General features: G+C 36.3%; 1 protein-coding gene across 1 annotated transcript in view; it reads right to left on the bottom strand.

Annotated features, from left to right (window-relative positions):
• The window catches only part of EPHA6 (EPH receptor A6), a 415820-nt gene that overhangs the window by 32672 nt on the left and 363299 nt on the right, over positions 1-19849 (bottom strand). The window contains exon 14 of the mRNA XM_087721464.1: positions 12213-12422. Within this exon, the coding sequence (XP_087577590.1) occupies positions 12213-12422 (210 nt within the window). The remainder of the gene's footprint in view (positions 1-12212; positions 12423-19849) is intronic.

Below are 19849 nucleotides of genomic sequence, written 5' to 3'. Positions count from 1 at the left end.
TCTCACACAAACTGTTATCAAGCTAGTTGAAATATGGTAATATGGAAGAAAATTGGAAATACCTAAAATTCTTTCCTCTTCTACCATTTATCTTTTGTGTTTTTTTGGATTGACATTTCCTGTACTTGGAAAGAAGTAGCTTGTGAATAACTGGATAACCTTGCTATATTCATAATGCTGAGTTCTGAGTAGGAAATCTATCAGTATGATGGTCCTTGGGGTATTTTTCAAAAGCTTGAAGCATGTATGCATATATACCAGAGGTGGGTTGTTCCTGGTTCGGCCTGGATCGGCTGGATCAGCTGAACCGGTAGTAGTGGCAGCGGGAGGCTCTCCCCACTCGCCTGGATGCTTCTACATATACGCAGAAGTCTTGCACATGTGCATGAGTGCGCGCGGGAGCACACTTGAACTGGTAGTAAACAAAATGGCAACCCACCGCTGATATATTCCCACCGCTGATATATTCAAACACAAATAAACATACACAATTCAGATTTTCCAGTTTTTAGTATTGTCACTAGTTGCAAGAGTATTGTCTGCAAGAGCAGAAAACATGTCTAAACAATGAAAGACCATAGATCAGAAGAGAAAACTTGGTAGATTCATAGTTTTGCCAAATATAAATAATACCCCAAAAAGGGGGCATCATTGCTACCCTGTTTTCAAGTGATCTGTGATTTTAAAAAAAATCTGTGAATTTAGAAGCGAATTGCGAAGCCACTCACACAGTTCTATTGAAGAGTACCATCAGGATGAAATAATGTCACCAAGTGGTTTTGATAAATAACTGAGCTATGAGACCATTTGGCTATACAATCTATATATTATTGTACAATGTATACAATAAGAAGCAATACTGAACTGAAATTTATAGTACATTTTCAGGAGAATTCTGAATTGCCTGATGGGAAACTTATTATCATAAAGCATGGAGTAATTATAATGCATCCACAATATCCTCAAGATCAGAGAAGAGTAATAAATTAAGTTTCTTACCTGCCATGACAGAAAGCTATGTTTGATACAGAGATATACATATTATTTTTAAATTAAACCAGGACATGCTTTGCTGATTATCATACTGAGATCAATTAGTCAGATTAGTTTCTGGTGACTAATTGAGCAAACTAGTATTCTTTCAACATCAATATTTTAGCTTTTTGTGCAATTTATGTTCCCTGATTGTATCTGTGTAGGTTATTTAAAAATTCAAATTTTCACGAAACAAATACCTTTATTTCTAATCATATAAATAAAGTATTGGACTAATTTGCAATAAAGGTGTTCATTAAATTTATCTTTCCACAAGAAGAGCAAATATTTGTGTCTGCTAATCCCAAATTGATTAGAAATACTGTTTTTCTGGAAAAAAGTGCAATTCCAGTTCAGCCACTGTGGGGCAGTCAAAGGCAACAAATAATATTTATGTAGTAATAACTTGACAATACAAAACTTTACTGACAAATATTAAACTCAAAGCATTTAGTTTTCTGCTAAAACTAATCTTAATTTTATTTTAATTTGATAACAAAAAGGCGTGTCTGTGGGCAGATTTGCCTGACTGAGGCAATCGAAAAAATAAATAGCCACAGTTAAAATCCATTGTTTCCGATTCTGTATTGGACTATAGCCATAATTTTTAGTCACCCTTAGGCTAGATTCAGAATAAATCACCTAACACCTAAGCACGTTGAAATCCAAAAGAATGAAATGAGACAGCTGTAACTTTTCAGGATGATTTTAGTGGACTCTAGCTGTGACAAACAGCCTGGACCAAGCTCACTGTGTCTCCAGCTTAGCTGTATTTCATTATGTAAAAACAAATCAGTGTAGACTAACACATGCATCTTTAGCATGAATTACAACCATACATTATTTATCAGTACTAATTAATAAAAATCTTATTTTAATGGATTACTGGAAGAATCATAAATAATTTGTACAGGCATCTTGAAGGTGACACAATGGAAATAATATATGTAATTGTTTATTATCCAGCTACCTGCATCCTGTTAGCCTAATGAAAAATACAAAAAGAAGATTAATATGTTCTTATTTTTTAAAAATGTAAGATAGGCTTTCAGGGCGACATCTATGCTACTTTTATACTACTATTATCATATTTGGTTATACTAATTTTAATTTGATACATTGATTCCCTTGGAGTAATATATAAACTTTTACAGCTGCTCTTATTGTAGATTTCAGTCAGATGAAAATGTTCCTTACTAATATTTTGGATAAAAATATGGTGGATTATGCAAAATGTTCTTAAAAAAAGGATAAAGTTTACCCCTCAGTTATTTTTGTTAGGTATAATTACTGATTGTACAGTTATAGAGACTAACTTGATTTTGCATTTAATAACTGCAGCAAGACTGTTGGTGGCGTAATACTGGAAGAAGGAAGATTTGCCTACTATTAAACAATGGACATTAAAAGTAACAAACTTAGCAGAGATGGCTAAAATATCAGCATATCTCAAGGACTATTCCAATGAGAGATATAAATTGGAGTGGAGAAGATGGATTGACTATACTCAAAATAAATATGGAACTAAGAAATTCCAGATAGCTTATGATGGAGGCAACAAGGAATGACATAATCTGTTTAGAGTTAGCCTACCAAAGAGGAGTTAAAGCTCAAATGATAGAGGATATTAATTTTTTACTTTTAAGTTTACTTTAGATTATTTTTGTTAAAGATTTATACCCTGTATTGGTTCTGGGAAGTCGGGGGGGGGGGGAAGGTTGGGAGGGGTGGGGTTTGGGTGGGGAGGGGAGGGGAAGGGAAGTAAACATTTGTAAAAGTTTTTTTTAAAAAAAATTCAATTAAAAAAAAAGAAAATGTTCCTTGCTACTAAGAATGAACTGATACAAACAGTCAATGCATAAATTCTTTTAGGCAGGGTCCGTCTAAGTAATGGTGCTTTTTGCTAAGTGATAATAAACATTAGGTTAAAACCAATGGTGGAATTAAAACTAGGGAGAGTTGGCACTTGAAAGTGCTCCAAGTGAAGCATGATATCTGCTTCAGATTCATGTAGGATTTATTAGCTTTCCAGGCAGGACCAGGAGCATGTGACGGCAGTCTGCTTCATCTTGTGGATTATTATTCTCTGAGATGAATTGGCTTTCTTACCCTGACATTATTTAAACTACTAGAATATGGAGTTTGCAAAATCTAGCCTTGTATTATCCTATTTTACCCAGTAAGATTTCAGCACTTTGCTGACCATGGCTGAGCTCAGAAAGCAAAGCAGAACTGAACTGTGTTAATCTTGGATAAGAAAACATTGTAAAATATGGAGATGCAGACTGAATTGCAAAGTTGAAGAAAGTATCCTGGAACAATATAGTGACTCTACCAGTGGTGGGTTGCAGGTGGTACGCTCTGGTACAGGCGTATCAAAGCCTGCCTGGAGCACCAGATACCATTCTGGTATGGTGCTCCGGAGGGCCCACCTGCCTGCCTGAGCTCCTTACTGGTCTTTTAAATCTTCAGCGCTTCCGTGAAGCGCATGGTGCATAAAGTGCCTGAGCGACACTCCGCTGAGCAGCTGGAGCATTGCGGAGGTTCGCGGAGACTCTAAGATGCATTTACTGGTTGGAACGGGATCTGAAACTTACCACTGACCTTTACACTGTTACCAATAAACTACATGATTTTGTCCATGAAGTCAACAGGAATTAAGCTCAACTCAAAGAACAAGTTTGCTAACACCTAAATAGTAGTCCAATTTGACATAATTTGTTTTTTTTTACATAAAGAAGCTATCAATAAAATCAAACTATGAACATTTTAGTAATAATGTTGTTCAAAGCCTTATTTTTGTAAATTTTTATAAATTTTATAAACACAGAACTACAAGTTGAGCGGCTATAGAAGTTGAGAAATAAGCTGAAGAAGAAATAAGCTAAAACAGAACACTGTAGAAATTATTTCTTTTATCTTGGAGAAAACTGTCACATAGCTTTCAACTGTTGTGAAAGAATGTATACCAGCATACATACACATTTTTAATACTGTCACTTTGCTGAATAAGTGGTTCAATATGAAGTAGAGAAGAAAGAGAAAGAAATAGTAAGTCAAAGAAATGGAAACTAATCAAGGAAAGAATCAACCTAGAAATAAGGAGACATTTCCTGACACTTAGAATAATCAATCAATGGAAAGATTTGCCTTCAGAAGTTGTGGGTGCTCCATCACTGGAGGTTTTTAAGATGAGATTGTACAACCCTTTGTCTGAAATGGCATTTAGAAAAATGGCCCTATGGGCAACCCGGAAATCCATTCCCAAATTTCCGTTTTGTGCATTTGGTCACTTTTTGCCTTCCAGAGGCTTCAGAAGGCTTCCCTGAAGCCTCCGGAGAGAGAAAAACAGCTCAACACACAAACCGGAAGTCAGAAAATGGGCCAAAAAGAGGGCCTACCGAGAGGTTGGGAGGCCACTATTGTTCTCCTCAGGCTCCTAGAAAGCTTTGCGTGTATGCGCGGGGCAGTGTGGCGTGTTCACGTGCACGGCACGGGGAATGAAGTTATGGGGGTGGGTACGTGAGTGCGTGCCTTCGGTGCTTTGGGCACCCGAGGTGAAAAAGGTTCGCCATCACTGGCATAGGGTCTCCTGCTTGATCAAGAGGTTGGGCTAGAAGACATCCAAGGTACCTTCCAACTCTGTTATTCTATTCTATACTGTTCTGCTCTGCTCTGCTCTACTCTATTTCTATTCTATTTTCATTTAATACATACAAGTACATGAACATTTATGTCTCCAGTCAATATATCTCTAGAAAAACAACAAATATTTCTTATATTTCTTAAGATATATTAGAATAAACCAGTTGCTTGCTCCTCCCACCCATTTGCCCTGCCTGCTTGCCGCTAGCTCTCCCCACCCACCTGCTTGCTATTCACTCACTTGCCCTGCCATTCCCCAAGGTCCCAGAGCCACCACCCACCTCAGCCAGGTTGGGGAATGCATCATTCCCCGGTTCCAGACTTGCCCTGGAGCCGCCACCTGCTTGCCACCCACCTTGGCCAACTCAGCTACTCTGCTGTCCCTCCCTTGCAGCAGCCCATTCTCCTAGCTGGGTCTGGCATCTGGCTGCAAGTGGCACAGGCAGGCAATGGGGTGCACATGTGTGGCCAGTGCAAAGAACAGGATGTCAGCAATGGTCATGGGATGTCACTGCCATCCCGTTCTTCATGCCAGCCATGAAGGTGCAGCCCATTGCCTGCCAGTGCCACTTGTGGCTGGCTGCAGATACGGCCAGGATAATGGCCTACTGCATCAGAGGGACAGTGGAGCTGCTCGGAAGGCAGCTACTTCTTTAAGGTACTTTGATGCAGGGGGCAAGGGGGACCCTAAAAGGACAGGCAGTCTCAGGAGCTGCCTTCCGAGCAACTTTGCTGCAAAAGGAGGTTGAAAAGTTCAACTTCTCTCTGCCGCAGTATTCAATGTGGCTACTTCTCTCCTTCTCAGGCTCATACACACAGAGAAAACATGAGAAGGATGCAAGAAGCAGCTAGGTTGAACACTAGAAGACTTGGGTGAACTTTTCTGTGGGTTCTGTGGGCATGGTGTGGGTGGATGTGGCTTGATAGATGGTGGTCCCCACTTGGTCACATGACACCCCCCCCCCCAGCCATGCCCACTTAACTGGTAGGGAAAAAAATTGAACTCAATGCTTACTTTTCATTCAGCAATCAAATCTTATTACATTTATACTTTCCCCATTATACGTTCTGTATTTTGTGAAGAGAAAAAAATTGGTTTGCAAAGTGTGTCTGCATCATAAGAGTGCATTGTATTTTCCAGATTTGGCCACTGTTTCCTTTTATACCCTGCCAACAGAAATGTAAGCAACCTTTTTTCAGGCAGACTTTATTAATCAATATAATAAAGGCTCTTTATGGATTACTGCCTTGTCTCCAGTGGATGACAAAACGTGATCCACTGGAGAAGGAAATGGCAACCCACTCCAGTATCTTTGCCATGAAAACCCCATAGAGAACGTTTTCCATGGGGTTGCGATAGGTCGGACACTAATAACAACAATAATAAAGGCATTTTCCAGTCATCGGATACAGATTCAGACATAACATGTTAGACAAATTGTGCAGCAACTCCATAAGCAAACCACTTCGGAAATCATTTCTTTATTTATGTTGTCTATATTTGCATCCCATTTTTCAACATTCAGTTATGACTTTCCTTTCATTATTTTTCTGGGATACTAACATTTATAATATGTATTTCAATTTTACTCTTGAAAATATTATTACCACTGAGATCTCTGAACTATTCCTTTGAGCATTCATCCCATCATTTTGTAACTTTGCTAATTATCACAGTCTTTTATTTCAGTCAGACTTTTTGATGTGAATGACTGCATAGATGTATGCACAAATCATGTTTTTGAAAAATTGTTTTCTAAGCAGATGATCACCAATCACTATTCTTGAATCTATAAATGATTGAAAGGGAAAAAAGTTTTGACATGATATGTACTGAAATATTATGCATTATAATGCTAATGAAGAATTCATTTATTTTAATATAATCAGCTGAAGGCTATGTTCATATTAATCTTATTCAGGTTTTTGTGTTTTGGTCAATTAAACCAGGAGACCCTATACCATTTCAGGCTGGGTAGTCACTTGTCTGAAATGGCATAAGATCTTCTGCTTGAGAATTAGCTGATATCCACACAATGTACCTTTATTGATCCATTTGTAAGATACTTTTAATGATAGAACAAATACTACACTTCTGCAATTAAGGTATTGTAATGGTATTCAATAATAGTATTCAATAAACTATGATCTCTGAAATTCGACTTTTGCAAGATAAAATTAAAATATTGAATTTTTCAATTTCATGTATTAACCTATCCAAATATAACCATTCTGCTCCATTTAAAACTATAGATCCCAGTTTTGCTCTATAAATCTGAATAGCATGAACATTTCTTATTATGCTTTTTATTTTAAACAAAGTTAAATGCTCCCTTTCTGAAAGCAATTTATTCTTTTTCTTTTATTAACATGGTTACTCTAATTTTTATTTTCTGAAAATTATATGAATTCATCACTCCAAACAATGCTTTCTGAAAACAAATTATTGATTATTATTTTCCAAATCATCATTTGGATGTCATTTACTGCAAGACTTGGATCATTTCAATTTGAAGGGCTAATTGACTCTGGACAATTAATGAAAGACTACATTACAACTCAGCATAAGGCCATAATCCAAACTGAACAGAATCACTGCAGGGTTGATGAATAACTCACAAAATGTTTTGCTACAGGCTCACTCTAAATCGCATACTTTCATTTCTTCATTCCATATCCCTTACCTACCTTGCCACAATTTGCAATCAGTTCTTCTCAAATTGTTTGAGTGCAAGAACAGTCAATTGATACAAAAGCAATTATTTTGTGTTATTTGCCAATGGGTTCTCATAGACAACAGACTAATTATTGCATATTCAAAACTATTGTAATGGCAATGAACTGTTAATTGGGGTGCTCAGAATGGTCACCCAAAGGCTGCTTTGAAATCCATTCAAACAAAAATTATGGGAATAGGGATATTGTGCTAATATGTATCTATTGAGCATGCAACATCATAGATTCTGGATCTGACTCATTAGTTTTCCTTCACTGATGAATCAAGCTGTATGAATGTGATAACATCACACAATTAAATCATATTAGACAGCACGTTAATAATGTGGACAATAAATGAAGTACAGTGTCACAGGGTTCTGGGACAGAAACAATCTCAGCAGGACACAGAATTATCATTATTGACTGTGTTTATTGATGATGCATTAAAAATGAAATTGCTTAAGTAAATAGCAAGACGCTTTTTGTTTATTCTGTTTTATAAGCTTATCCTCATTTATCCTAATACATTTAGGATCTATCCTAGAATTGATTCTTAAATCGGAAATTGATATTGAATTGAGTTTTCTAAGTTTTATCCCTTATATTTACAATTGACTCTAAGTAATTCTCCTTCTTAAGGCTTCTTTCCTCTTTATCTTGAAATAACTTTTAATAATTGCCATTATAGCCTAACCTTAGTTCACCTCCTTAACATGCTATTTTCTCCTGTCTGTACCCATTTTAACTCTTATTTCTTCTTCATCTATTTCAATTTTATTATCATTTTATATAGAAATTCCAGACCACTTCTACTGTGGTCCTCCTTGTAATAACTTTTTGCCATCTTTCTCTTTTTCTTCGTGTCCCAAATCTGGTTGTTATTATGGTGTTGGTATCTTCCAGGGTAGCTACTCTAAATACAAATGTCTTGGTTCTACTTCTTTAATAATGCTCTTCATTGTTTGCCCTCATCTCCTGTCCATTGAGACTACAACCCAAAAGTTATTGGCTGTTTGGAAATTCAGGGAGAGGGGAAGAGAAGGCAAAGTCATCCTAGTTGTCTGCACATTTCTCAATTATTTACTACTAAGGACTGGAAACTGTGCTGTAAGACAATCTCCCTGCTCCTTATCATTTTATAAAATATTCAAATCTTTTATCAGTTGTGCAGTAGCCAAATTCTGTATTGCTACAATATTCCTAGTTAATGTATTTTATCTTACCCATTTGATTTTGAGTTTAAATTTTAAATTTTGCTGGTCATTTGTCAAATAAAGATTATTACACTTTTTTAGGCAATCTAAGTCATTTGTCTACTCTATTGTAAAACTGATGATTAGAATTGTGGCAGACTAAAGATTTAAAGTCTTTAGTCATCCCAAATAGGTAATCTTCTCCAGCTGTTACTTTTAAAAAAATCAACAGTGTGAAGTACAAGCCACTTCATGAACTTCAATTACAGTTTGAACCTTAGTTTAGAAATGTAATGTTTTGTAGAATCCAAATTACTTTTAATGTTGTTCCACTGATTAACTGGATTAAAATAATCACATTAAATTACTAGAAAGATTTCAGTTAGAGTGCTGGGAAATCATACGGTAATCTTTACAGGATTAGAGTCTCTGAAGTATTTGAAATTAGGCTAAGGTAACTATAAGCATATTTCTTTAAGATTTTGATTTGGATTGCCTTCTGTTGGTTCAGTATGTGCAACTAAATATAGACATGTGTTTTTGTGTCTAGCATATCTCAACAGCAGGTATTGTTTTGACACATGTCTTAACACTGCTTCTTAGATTATTTATATAGGAACATCAGAGTTAATTGACCAAAATTCTCAAGGACCATCTTTCAGCAAAACGGGTGAAAAATATTAAAAATCAACATGCGTTTTAGACCTGAAGATATTAGATATTTCTTGCTACTTCTCTGGGAAGTATTTCCTTTGAAGATCAATTCTACTTTTCTAGGTTTTAATATGCATGTAGCAGAGAAGTGATATTAGAGCTGCCACTGGGACAACTAGAACATTATACCTAAACTCAGGGGCATTTCCAATGAGTGTCAAAATCTGTAAAATTCATTCTGTGGTGTAGTTATTGTACTTCAGGCCGAATGTAAATTGCAATTTATTTTACCCTTCCTGTAGTTGCTCTTGCTTAATTTCTAGTATTTTTAACTATAAAAACTGGACTTTAATGATAGTGGCATAGGTAAAGGTTACCTACCTATATGCTAGTCATTCCCGATTCTAGGGGGCGGTGCTCAGGTCAATTTCTAAGATGAAGACCCAGTGCTGTCCGAAGGCATCTCCATGGTCATGTAGCTGGCATGACTCAACGGCAAAGGCGCATGGAGCGCTGTTCCCACCAAAATGGTCCCTATTTTTTTACTTGCATTTTTAAAGTGCTTTCGAACTGCTAGATTGGCAGGAGCTGGAATGGGAGCTCCCTCCATTACATATATTGTAAGCTGCCCTGAGTCCCCTCAGGGAAAAGGGCGGCCTATAAATAATAAAACCATAAAACCATACACGGCACTTGGGATACGAACAGCTGAACTGCCGACCTTCTGATTAACAAGCTCAGCATCTAAAAGACTTTTGAATAGTAAGAACTCTAGAATTAAAATCCCTTTTAGAAATGACTTTTAGATCCTGTTTCAAGCTTACCAAAATTCTAGTATGATCAGTCAAATTTGTCAGTTTTAATACCTGATTCATCTGCATCTTTGGATATTTATGGAACATAGAACTGTAGATAGTTTTTTAAACAATAAATTCCAAATTTAATAGAAAATGAAAAGTTGATAATAAATTAAACAACCTCAACAAAAAGTCATCTTGACTTTTAACTCCATTTCAGAATAATTAATATTGAATATATGCAGTTATTTTAATATTCTAATCAGGAAAATTTGAAAACAGAACATTAAAATTAATTAAAAATTAAGTTATTAAGGTCTTTATTGTAAGCAAACTGGGGAAAAAAGACTAATCAGAAAATAAGCATCTTTTTGCATTGCTTTGAAGGCTTCTGGTGAATGAAATCATTGAAAACATAACCATTGTACAATGAAAAGCAACTTGACAGTGAGCTCTAATAAATTCAATATAAATTTGAATAAGCATAAGTATGATTAAAAAAACATTTTTGCAAAACAAAATAAGATAATATATACGCAAATACACACATGTATAGAAATACATTCTTATTCAGTTTATGGATATAAGATTAACAGATTATGAAACTGTTAATATGCTAAATAAAAAGCTGAGTAAATTTCACTGAATGTTCAATAAACATGGTTTTACTATTAAAATTTATTTCCATTGTCAATGAAAATCCAATTCTTTATATCTGTATGGGAATACACAATTGTTTCATTTTACATCAAGGAAACGGGACCCTTCTAAAGAAGGAAACCCTAAAAAGAGAACTGCTTTATAAATATTGGCATAGGACAATATATACAATATATCTATTTTTATTTTACACTTTCCCACCTCTTAAGAATTGTACTTTTCAAACCAAAAAGAATAGCTCCAACAGAATAAAATATTAATCATTGAGGCTGAAGCAGTGTTGATCTTACTGAGGCCCAAAATGAAATAAATAAATAAATGTAAGAATTGAGGCTGAGGCATTGTTTCAAAATAATATCTAATTTTAATTAATTTCATCTAATTTTAAGGTACCTGAGTCATTTCTTTAGTCCTGTTCCTCATGCTGTATCATGCATAAAACACTAAAGCACTAAACACTTGTGGAAAGCATGGTGATTATATGTTTCTAGAAATGCAGGAGGCAGTATAAATAGGTATTTGGTAGAACCATGACAAATGCCATGAAATGTTCAAAATGCTAAGTCTTCCAATAATCCAATATATTATGCCAGCCAGAGCCAAAGAGTCAATAAATTACATCAATCAATCAATCATTATTGTCAACAGAAATAATATATCCAATAATAATATTCACACAGAGGTATGAAACCAATCTGGCTACAATGAAAACTAAGCAATTAAAAGAGAAAATTGGTTCAAACATCACGAAAGTGTTAGAGGGAATAACTAGATATGGTGAAGTATAACTCTTTGGTAGTTTTCCTCTAAAGTGTATTTACCCTACAACTTTTAACATCCCTGAGTTGGCTGTGATGTGAATTAGTGTCACCATTTGGTTTATGGTGATATGAAAGGAGCTGAATTTTATCTCTTGGGGGAAATCACAGTTACTTGATGGAGTTGGGTAGCCTATCGGAATTGAATGATTGAATGAATAACTCTTGTGAACAAATGTTTCAGAATGCTTTAAAATCTCCTTGTTCTTGTTTCGACTGTGAAACAGATAGGTATTCCCTTTATTGGAAGAAGGGAATCTACAATTTCATACCCGTAAGAGCCACATAGAAATTATGATACTAAACTTCAGCTTTATAGAAGTGGCCGTTTTCCATACCTGGAATATTAACTTCTTTCATCTGTTGAACTTCTGCATATTGAAGAGTTCTGTGTGACAATGTTATCAGGAAATGATGAAGTGGCCAGTTCTACAGCTATTATGGGTAGAGGACCTTGCCAGAAGCAAGTCTGGTCTTGTGTACATTCCAATAATGTAAGCCAATTATTTCTTAAATAAGCTGACTGAAGCATATTGCATTCCCATTTTGCTCCTTGGCTTGCCTTCTTTGAAGGAAAACTCATTTTGATAGCCTGCTATTGTACATTAGCTGTATATTTGTATATGCATAAAATCCATTCTTACCCTCAAAGGCAATCCTTTTGTATTAGAAAAAAACCCAAATAAACTTACAGTTGTTGTATAAGCTGCTTCAGGATCATCCTCTAGTACCCGTGATAGCCCAAAGTCAGAGACTTTGCACATAAGATTACTGTTGACCAAAATATTCCGAGCTGCCAAGTCCCGATGTACATAACCCATATCTGAGAGATATTTCATGCCTGAAGCAATTCCACGAAGCATCCCAACAAGCTGGATGACTGTGAAGTGGCCATCATGTTTCTGAAAGGAAGATAGAGTTTCAGTTGACATTTTCATGTTGTGCTGGTCAAACATTTGCTAAATATTACAAATTATATTTCAAAGGTCTAGCTACTTTTTGGCTAAATCTTCCATGAATTTTATATATAAATTTGATAAATATGTGAACCCAGTTTTTACTTGAAGCATAAATAATCAGGATCAAATTATGTTTTGGGTATAATATCAAAGACCTAACCTTGGAATTATCTACAATGCTAGGAAAGGTGGAAATAAAATGAGGGGACCAGCAGCAAAATGTATTGATTCAGTGCCAATAAAATGCAGCATTGGAAGATGTGAAGGACCAAGTTAGGGACACAGTGTCCAGGAGAAAATCTACCCATGTTATCATTATGAATTGACACTGACTGATGGCACACATTCAACCAATCAATTTCTACAAGGTGTAAGAATAGCTAACACTTTCTCTAAAGCTATCAACATGTTCAGCATGGAATTAACTAATTTCAGACAACTGCAGGGCATAATGCTTGATTGAGCAATTTTACTCTGCACTTAGCTGTCAAGTGGTATTTGCACTGTTATGCCCTGCATGAGTGCATAGATTATTAGGAGAGCCTCATATCAGTCAGTATAAGCCTCTCCCTCATCTCACTTTAATGCTAGGTCTTTCATTAGCCAAGGACTAAGTACTCTCTCATACAACTACCAAAGAATGACAGCAGGAATATTTTGGAAGGCAGCGCATTGGTGTGTACCTGCATAAAAGGTGAGGAACAAAAGCGTTCCAAGATATAAATAATGGAGAAAACTAAAATACACTATTGCATTGCAAAATAAACCTTTGTTTTTGTATAATAAATCTTCTCCTGAAATAAAGGGAAATAATTTTCAGTGTTGTCTGTGGTCTATATCAGGGGTGCCAAACTGGTGGCTTGTAGGCTGGATGTGTCACAACAGGCCATGCCCACCTCAGCTCCATAAATGGGAAAAATGTCATGAAACATCACGTGGTGGCAATGTGACACAGCATGTTTGATACTTGTGGTGTATACCATGCTATAATTGACTAAGAGTCTGAGAAAGACCACGGCAGTTTGCAAAATAATTCAGAACCAGATGTACATTAGCTGTACATTCCTCTTGTAGGAGGAAGTGATAGAATCTAGTTAATAAGACTGTATGAAAAACTAGGTTTTTCATTGCTGCTAGGGGCTTGACATTAATCTTGAAGACTGGATATGTATATTTTAAGATAATGCTTGTCAGTAAATTTGTTAGGGCAGGGATTCTTTTCCTGTTTCTGCTTCTTGAAGCAGTGGGGTTTTTTTTTTGCAAATGTTTTGGCTATATAATACTTTGCAAACTGACAGCTTCTTTCTCAGTTTCTCAGAAGTCCATCATAGATCCCTAAAGACAAATAGGAGTTTGAAAATAGATAGCAGCTGATGTGAAAAATACTGCATTATACCATGAATGGGCATCCTGAGAGAACATTTGATGCTTTACAATGGAACAATCTAGCGTATTTGAAGCTTTTTTATAGCAACTAGGTGCAAAAGTATTGTACTGCAGCTTTTAAAAAGAATAATAAAATAAGTCCTTTTAAATCATACTGCCATTTCTGTCAAAAATATGCATAACATATGCATTAAACGTTGTGTACTAGATGAGAAATTATTTCTTTCCTCAACTTGCAACAACAATTTTTAAATTAAAAATAAATACCATGATCATTACAGTAAGCCCAAATAATAATTTCTCAAGGATGGCTCTATGACAATAATATGGACAACATACCCCAAGAAGAGAAACATCAACATTATTCATATCATATTATTCATTTTTGCATATAGAAAAATTGGCTAAGAACTATTGCTTTCTGTTAATGAAATACTGTACCGAGGCTTTGTTGAGTAGAATGTGGAATTAATTATGAATGAATTAATAATTATTAATTGAATTAATTATGATTTGTACAATTCCTAAGGGAAAAGTAGTATCCCTATACATGGTTCCACCACAAAAGCGCGTAGGACAAAATCGCGCTCGACAAAAGCGCGCTGTGACGCCCTATACATATGTGTATATGTATGTACGCATCACACCAAGATGTGGCTGAAATAGAGTTGTGTGATATTTTAGCTTTGTTTAGAATGTTATGTGGATCATGACATTAAATTAAATCATAATACAGCTAATTTGTTTGCTTATGGGCTGTTACATGAACATGCAACTATTAACAATAGTCATTTGCTAACATGGGTTTGGGATTTAGAGGTAGTGGATTTTATCAGACACTTTTTTCAGGTACGGATACAGACTACATTTTATCATGTTTTCTATCTATTGAAATTATACAGATATTTCTATTATTTGTCTATTGGCAGTGATAATTACTATTATAAATAAAAACTTAATTACTTTTTATTTAATGACTTGTCAGCTTGATTAGAGCGCAGTACTGCAGGTTACTTCAGCTGACTGCTAGCTGCATTTCAGCAGTTCAAATCTCACCTGCTCAGGTTGACTCAGCCTTCCATCCTTCCGAGGTGGGTAAAATGAGGACCCAGATTGTTGGGGGCAGCCCCACAGAATCCTCCCCTATCTTATCCCCTTCTCTCCCTTAGCCTTGTCCCACAGAAACCTCTCCTATCTTATTTCCTTCTCTGCTTCAGGCTCCTCTCCAAACTCCCAGCCAGCAGGCCAGATGAGTCACATGCTGGCCACATCCAAGTGATAGTTTGAACAGAGGTCAGAATATATTAATAATGATATAACAAATACTAATGATATGATGATCATTTCCAAAAATCCTTTCTAAGCAAGCACCTAGGAGCCAAGAGGAACATATGTGCTACATTTCAAGTTTGTAGGCTTCATGATTCTGGACATTTCGTGATCTGTCATGAGTGGTTTTCGTATATATATATGCGTAGGTTTTGGTGCATTCGGGTCTTTTCCCATGTAAGATTGAGAGTATCTTGGTGACGTTTCGACGAGGTCCCAGTTGTCATCCACTGGTTGGTGTCTTCGGCTTCATGCCTGTGTGAGCTTTGCTTTGCTTGCACAGGTACAAGGCCGAAGACACCAGCCTCAGGATGACGACTGGGACCTCGTGGAAACATCACCAAGATACTCTCAATTTTACACGGGAAAAGACCCAAATACACCAAAACCTGCATACCTGTACCTGTGAAAATCTACATATGTATGTATGTATGTATGTATATATGTATGTATACACACACACACACATATATATATATTCGTAGATTTTTATACGTACGTACGTATGTACGTACGTACGTACATACATACATACATACATACATACATACATACATATATATATATGGTTTGAGTTTTTGTAGAAACCTTTTGTTCCAGAAAAATATTTCTTTTCAATATACAATTGAAACTTTCCACAATATATAGTATATAATTTATACTATTCTTCTTATTCTATATGCAATTGTACTTCTTTCAATTGTACTTCTTGTTTCTTTTGACTTTCTACCACAGGCAATACAACATACAGTCTGTACTGATGCCCTTTCTCTTGTCTTTTATTTGCTAGATTTGTTAGTGCCTTGTGCTGTGGTGCAAAGTTTTTAAATAAGATTTCTATGCTTTATTTCTCCATTGTTATCCATTATTTTCAAACAATATTTCCTCCCACACAGTCTGCTGTATTTCAGTCTGTCTAGTCTGGTTTTGTTTTCCTTCTGCAAAGTTTTCCAGGCTATGCATCAAAATATAATCTGTATGAATCTCTACTGGCTAAGATTTTACCCTCATGTCTTTTTATGATTGAAAGTAGAAGTAGCTCTTACCACTAACAATCTTAATTTGGAGCCAGTGGCGAGAAAGCAGTCATGTAGACAGGGAATTCGGACATGAGTTGATTGAAGAGGGTAAGGAAACATGGGGAAATACTTTGGTTGCCCATTTGCTCCCTTTAATACAATATAGTACTATTTCTGTTATAGAAATAGTATATATTAATACAGTTTATCCACTTAGAAATGCACTAAAGGTACCATGAAGATGAGTTTTAGTGCTATCCACTATTCTTTATTTAGCTAAAGTATACTGTTTCCCCGAAAACATGATCTACCCCCAAAGTAAGTCCTAGTTTGATTTTATACTTGTGCCCAATACAAGTCCTACCCCCAAACTAAGCCCTAATTAAGACACCACCCACCAGGTGCACGGGTAAAAGTTAAGCTAGGGTGGGGTTAGTGGAGCTGCCCTACTTACCAGGATTCACACACTCTGACACCTGCCTCGCTTTGCAGGGCCACTTCTTCTGTGGTTGCTTGCTGCCGCTCATGTGTGTCGCACCCGGCTTCCATTTCACTGTCAGAGCGTTCTGAAAAGCCCTCTGCAGCCGAAAACAGACCTCTGGATCAATCCAGAGCTCTTTCATTGACTACAGATGCCTTCTGGAAAGCCCTCTGCAGCCAATAACAGAGTTTTGGATAGATTTGGAGCTCTGTTATTGGCTGCAGAGGGCTTTCTGGAATGCCGGGGGTGGAAATGGAAGCCGGGGATGCCACACGCGTCAATCCAGAGCCTGTTCCTCAGCTGCAGAGGGCTTTCAGACAGTGAAATGGAGGCTAGGGGACACACACGGGTGGCATCAAGTGGCTGCAGAAGAAGTGGGCCAGCAGCGGGCTCTTGCTGGGTGGGACTATTGGTGCCACTGCCCTAAGGTGAGTCAATACTTAGACCCTCCTAAAAGAAGCTCTAGCCCTTTTTGGGGGGAGTCAAAAGAAAATAAGACGGGTCTTATTTTCATGGAAATACAGTACCAATGTGCAATCTACTGTCCCATTGCCAGTTTTCATCCTGTCTCTGTTACTGCTAAGATGAGGCCTCCCTGTCCATAGCTTAGCAAGTCAAAATGACATCACAATGATCACATGTGTATTGCTACATTGTTCAAAGGCGTGTGTATGTAATTAATTCATAAAGTTTGATGCAAGCATTTAATTTGCATTATTTGTACCAGGAAACTTATAGCAATGTTTGCCAGCCCTTGTCTTGTCCACAAAAACTGCCTTCTGTCCAATTCAGTTTGTCACTTTCACTTGCATTTAACTACAGTTATTGTTCAATAGGAGCCTGCTAGTCTAGTGTTATAGTGCATTTGCATGGAGTATGCAGTTTGGTCTTAAGATATGCCTACCATTCATTTTCAGGTGCAAGAAATACTAAAGTAGTATTTATTTTAGAACAAATTCAGTAACCACAATCAAGAACTGATTTTCAGCAGGTACAGTATGGGAAAAAATGTTTTCAGTTCTTAGAGAAATTAAAGAGATGTCTTGATTGTTAATTGTCTTGACTGTGAATTTATTTAATATGAATTTAATCAGTTTTAGATAAAATTCAAATTTGTTGAGCAGTTTATAATATATTCATCAAATGTGTTACAACTTCTATAGTTCAATAATAAGGAATATGAATACACCACAACTTCACAAAATGTTGACCATAACACTGTACAATAATTATTAGAACCCACCCAGAGTTGCTTTTAGAAAGATAGATTATATAATCATGATAAATAAATAAATAAATAAATAAAAAACAATACCAATGAAAATAGATGTAACCCCAAAAATAACATACCCCAAACATATAGAGAGGGCGTGCATAAATGCACTTAATGTGCCTATCATCCCTATCATTGGATTTTTATTCTCTTATTCTTGTTCTCGCTTTTGTTTGACAAATTCCAATAAATAAAATACATAACACAGCACAGCAATAAATGATAGTTGCTCAAAGACGTTATAATTATTTTTACAACTTATAAAAAATATACCAAGTTCAAACTAATTAAACTTACAAGACAAGACATTCTATATTGTAAGTGCTCCTACACTTTCCCCCTCGCTTCACAATAAGGAAGATGAAATAACAAAGTGAAGTCCCAAACTCATTTCCCTGCTGGTTCTAGTCATTTTTCATCTTCCTATCACAGTGCTCCAAGCACCTCTTCTGCTACTTCATTTCCTGTAGGTCCTCAGTAAGCCAGGAATTCACTAGGGACCATCTAGCCAAGGGTAATCATGGCAGTCAAAGCATTCTGGTCACTTTCTGTTGCAAGAAGATGAACAGGCACTCAAAGGAACCGATTACAAGGTCACAATGGATATCTCAAAGAATATGTTGGAAACCACCAAGATCCACGAGGCACCCATTTAATCTTCAAAGATCCCAGGTGACAGTCATTCTTATGTGGGCCAGGAGATTAGAAGGCTTTAAAGCACTGTTCTCCAATTAGGGTGCATTCCATCCAAATGTTTCCTAATGGAATTTAGAATAATGTTCTATGGATTTTATAAATGAATGTTATTTCATTTGAGATGCTAGATGCTAGAATGTTTTGAAGAGATACACATGAACTGCTTTTCTGACAGATGGTGATGTTTCTGGTATGCAAGTGAACTGGCCCAGGGCTTCCATCTTCTTCTATATATATTATATTAAATTCCCCACAATGCATGACCAAACATTAAAACATTTTTTACATTGCATCTGAGGTAAATTCATATAATGGGCAATTGATACAGATAGGAGCAGGATACAAGTTATCCTTCTGTTTCAAAGCAGCTCCCAGAGCCCTTAAGAGAAGTTTTTAATACTATGTCATAAAGTGGTTGTTAGGAATATAATCTAACAGTTGGGTTGGCAATATATAAATCATGTAACAATGCTGTACCTGTTTCTTTAAATCATGCTGTAAATGTGATTGGGTGCTGCTTCCTCAATTGGCCCTAAGAGGGAGCCAGAATCACTGTTAGATGCTGATCTGATCTGATCTGAGTGTTTGGAAGCTGGCTGTTAGAAGTGCCGTATAGTGATCAGTGTGAGCTATTGTAAGTTTTGCAACTGCTAGCAAACTTTGTGTACCGGACTGTTTGTATGATGATGGACTATGTTATTTGGATTATCCCTTAACTGAAAGACATTGATGACTGACTGTCTTAACCATGTATGACTTGGACTGTTTGATGGACTCTGATACTTTCCACGAAAGTAAAAGCCTATTTAAACTGCAGTGTCTCTGTATGCTGTTTTGTGTGTTCTCCAACACAACTCTCACAACACTTCTCTGAACGCACTTGCTCTCCCAACAGGGAGCTTACCTAACAGTGGTGATAAGTGTGACTCTGAGTGAGTATGCAGCAGCATACTGTCCAAGAAGCAATGACAGAAGTCAGTGCTGGAATTCACTGAAATCCACTTTTTGTAACTAATGAGAAATTTGAGACAGATACAGAGGAATGAAGTTGTAATGTTCAACTATTGGAATAAAGTTTATATAGCAATTGCCTGTTTCTATCAGCAAGTAATGCACAATACTTTCATCTATATTTTAAAACTGATATGATTTAAGATGATATTTAAAGAAAAAAGATCAAAAGCTA

The sequence above is a fragment of the Thamnophis sirtalis genome, unplaced genomic scaffold (genome assembly GCF_051295495.1).
Source record: "Thamnophis sirtalis isolate CommonGarterSnake01/CBP01778 unplaced genomic scaffold, rThaSir2_p1.2 scaffold_8, whole genome shotgun sequence".
Classification (NCBI taxonomy): Eukaryota; Metazoa; Chordata; class Lepidosauria; order Squamata; family Natricidae; genus Thamnophis; species Thamnophis sirtalis.
The sequence above is the reverse complement of the archived record's forward strand: the minus strand, read 5'-3'. Positions and strand labels throughout refer to the sequence as shown.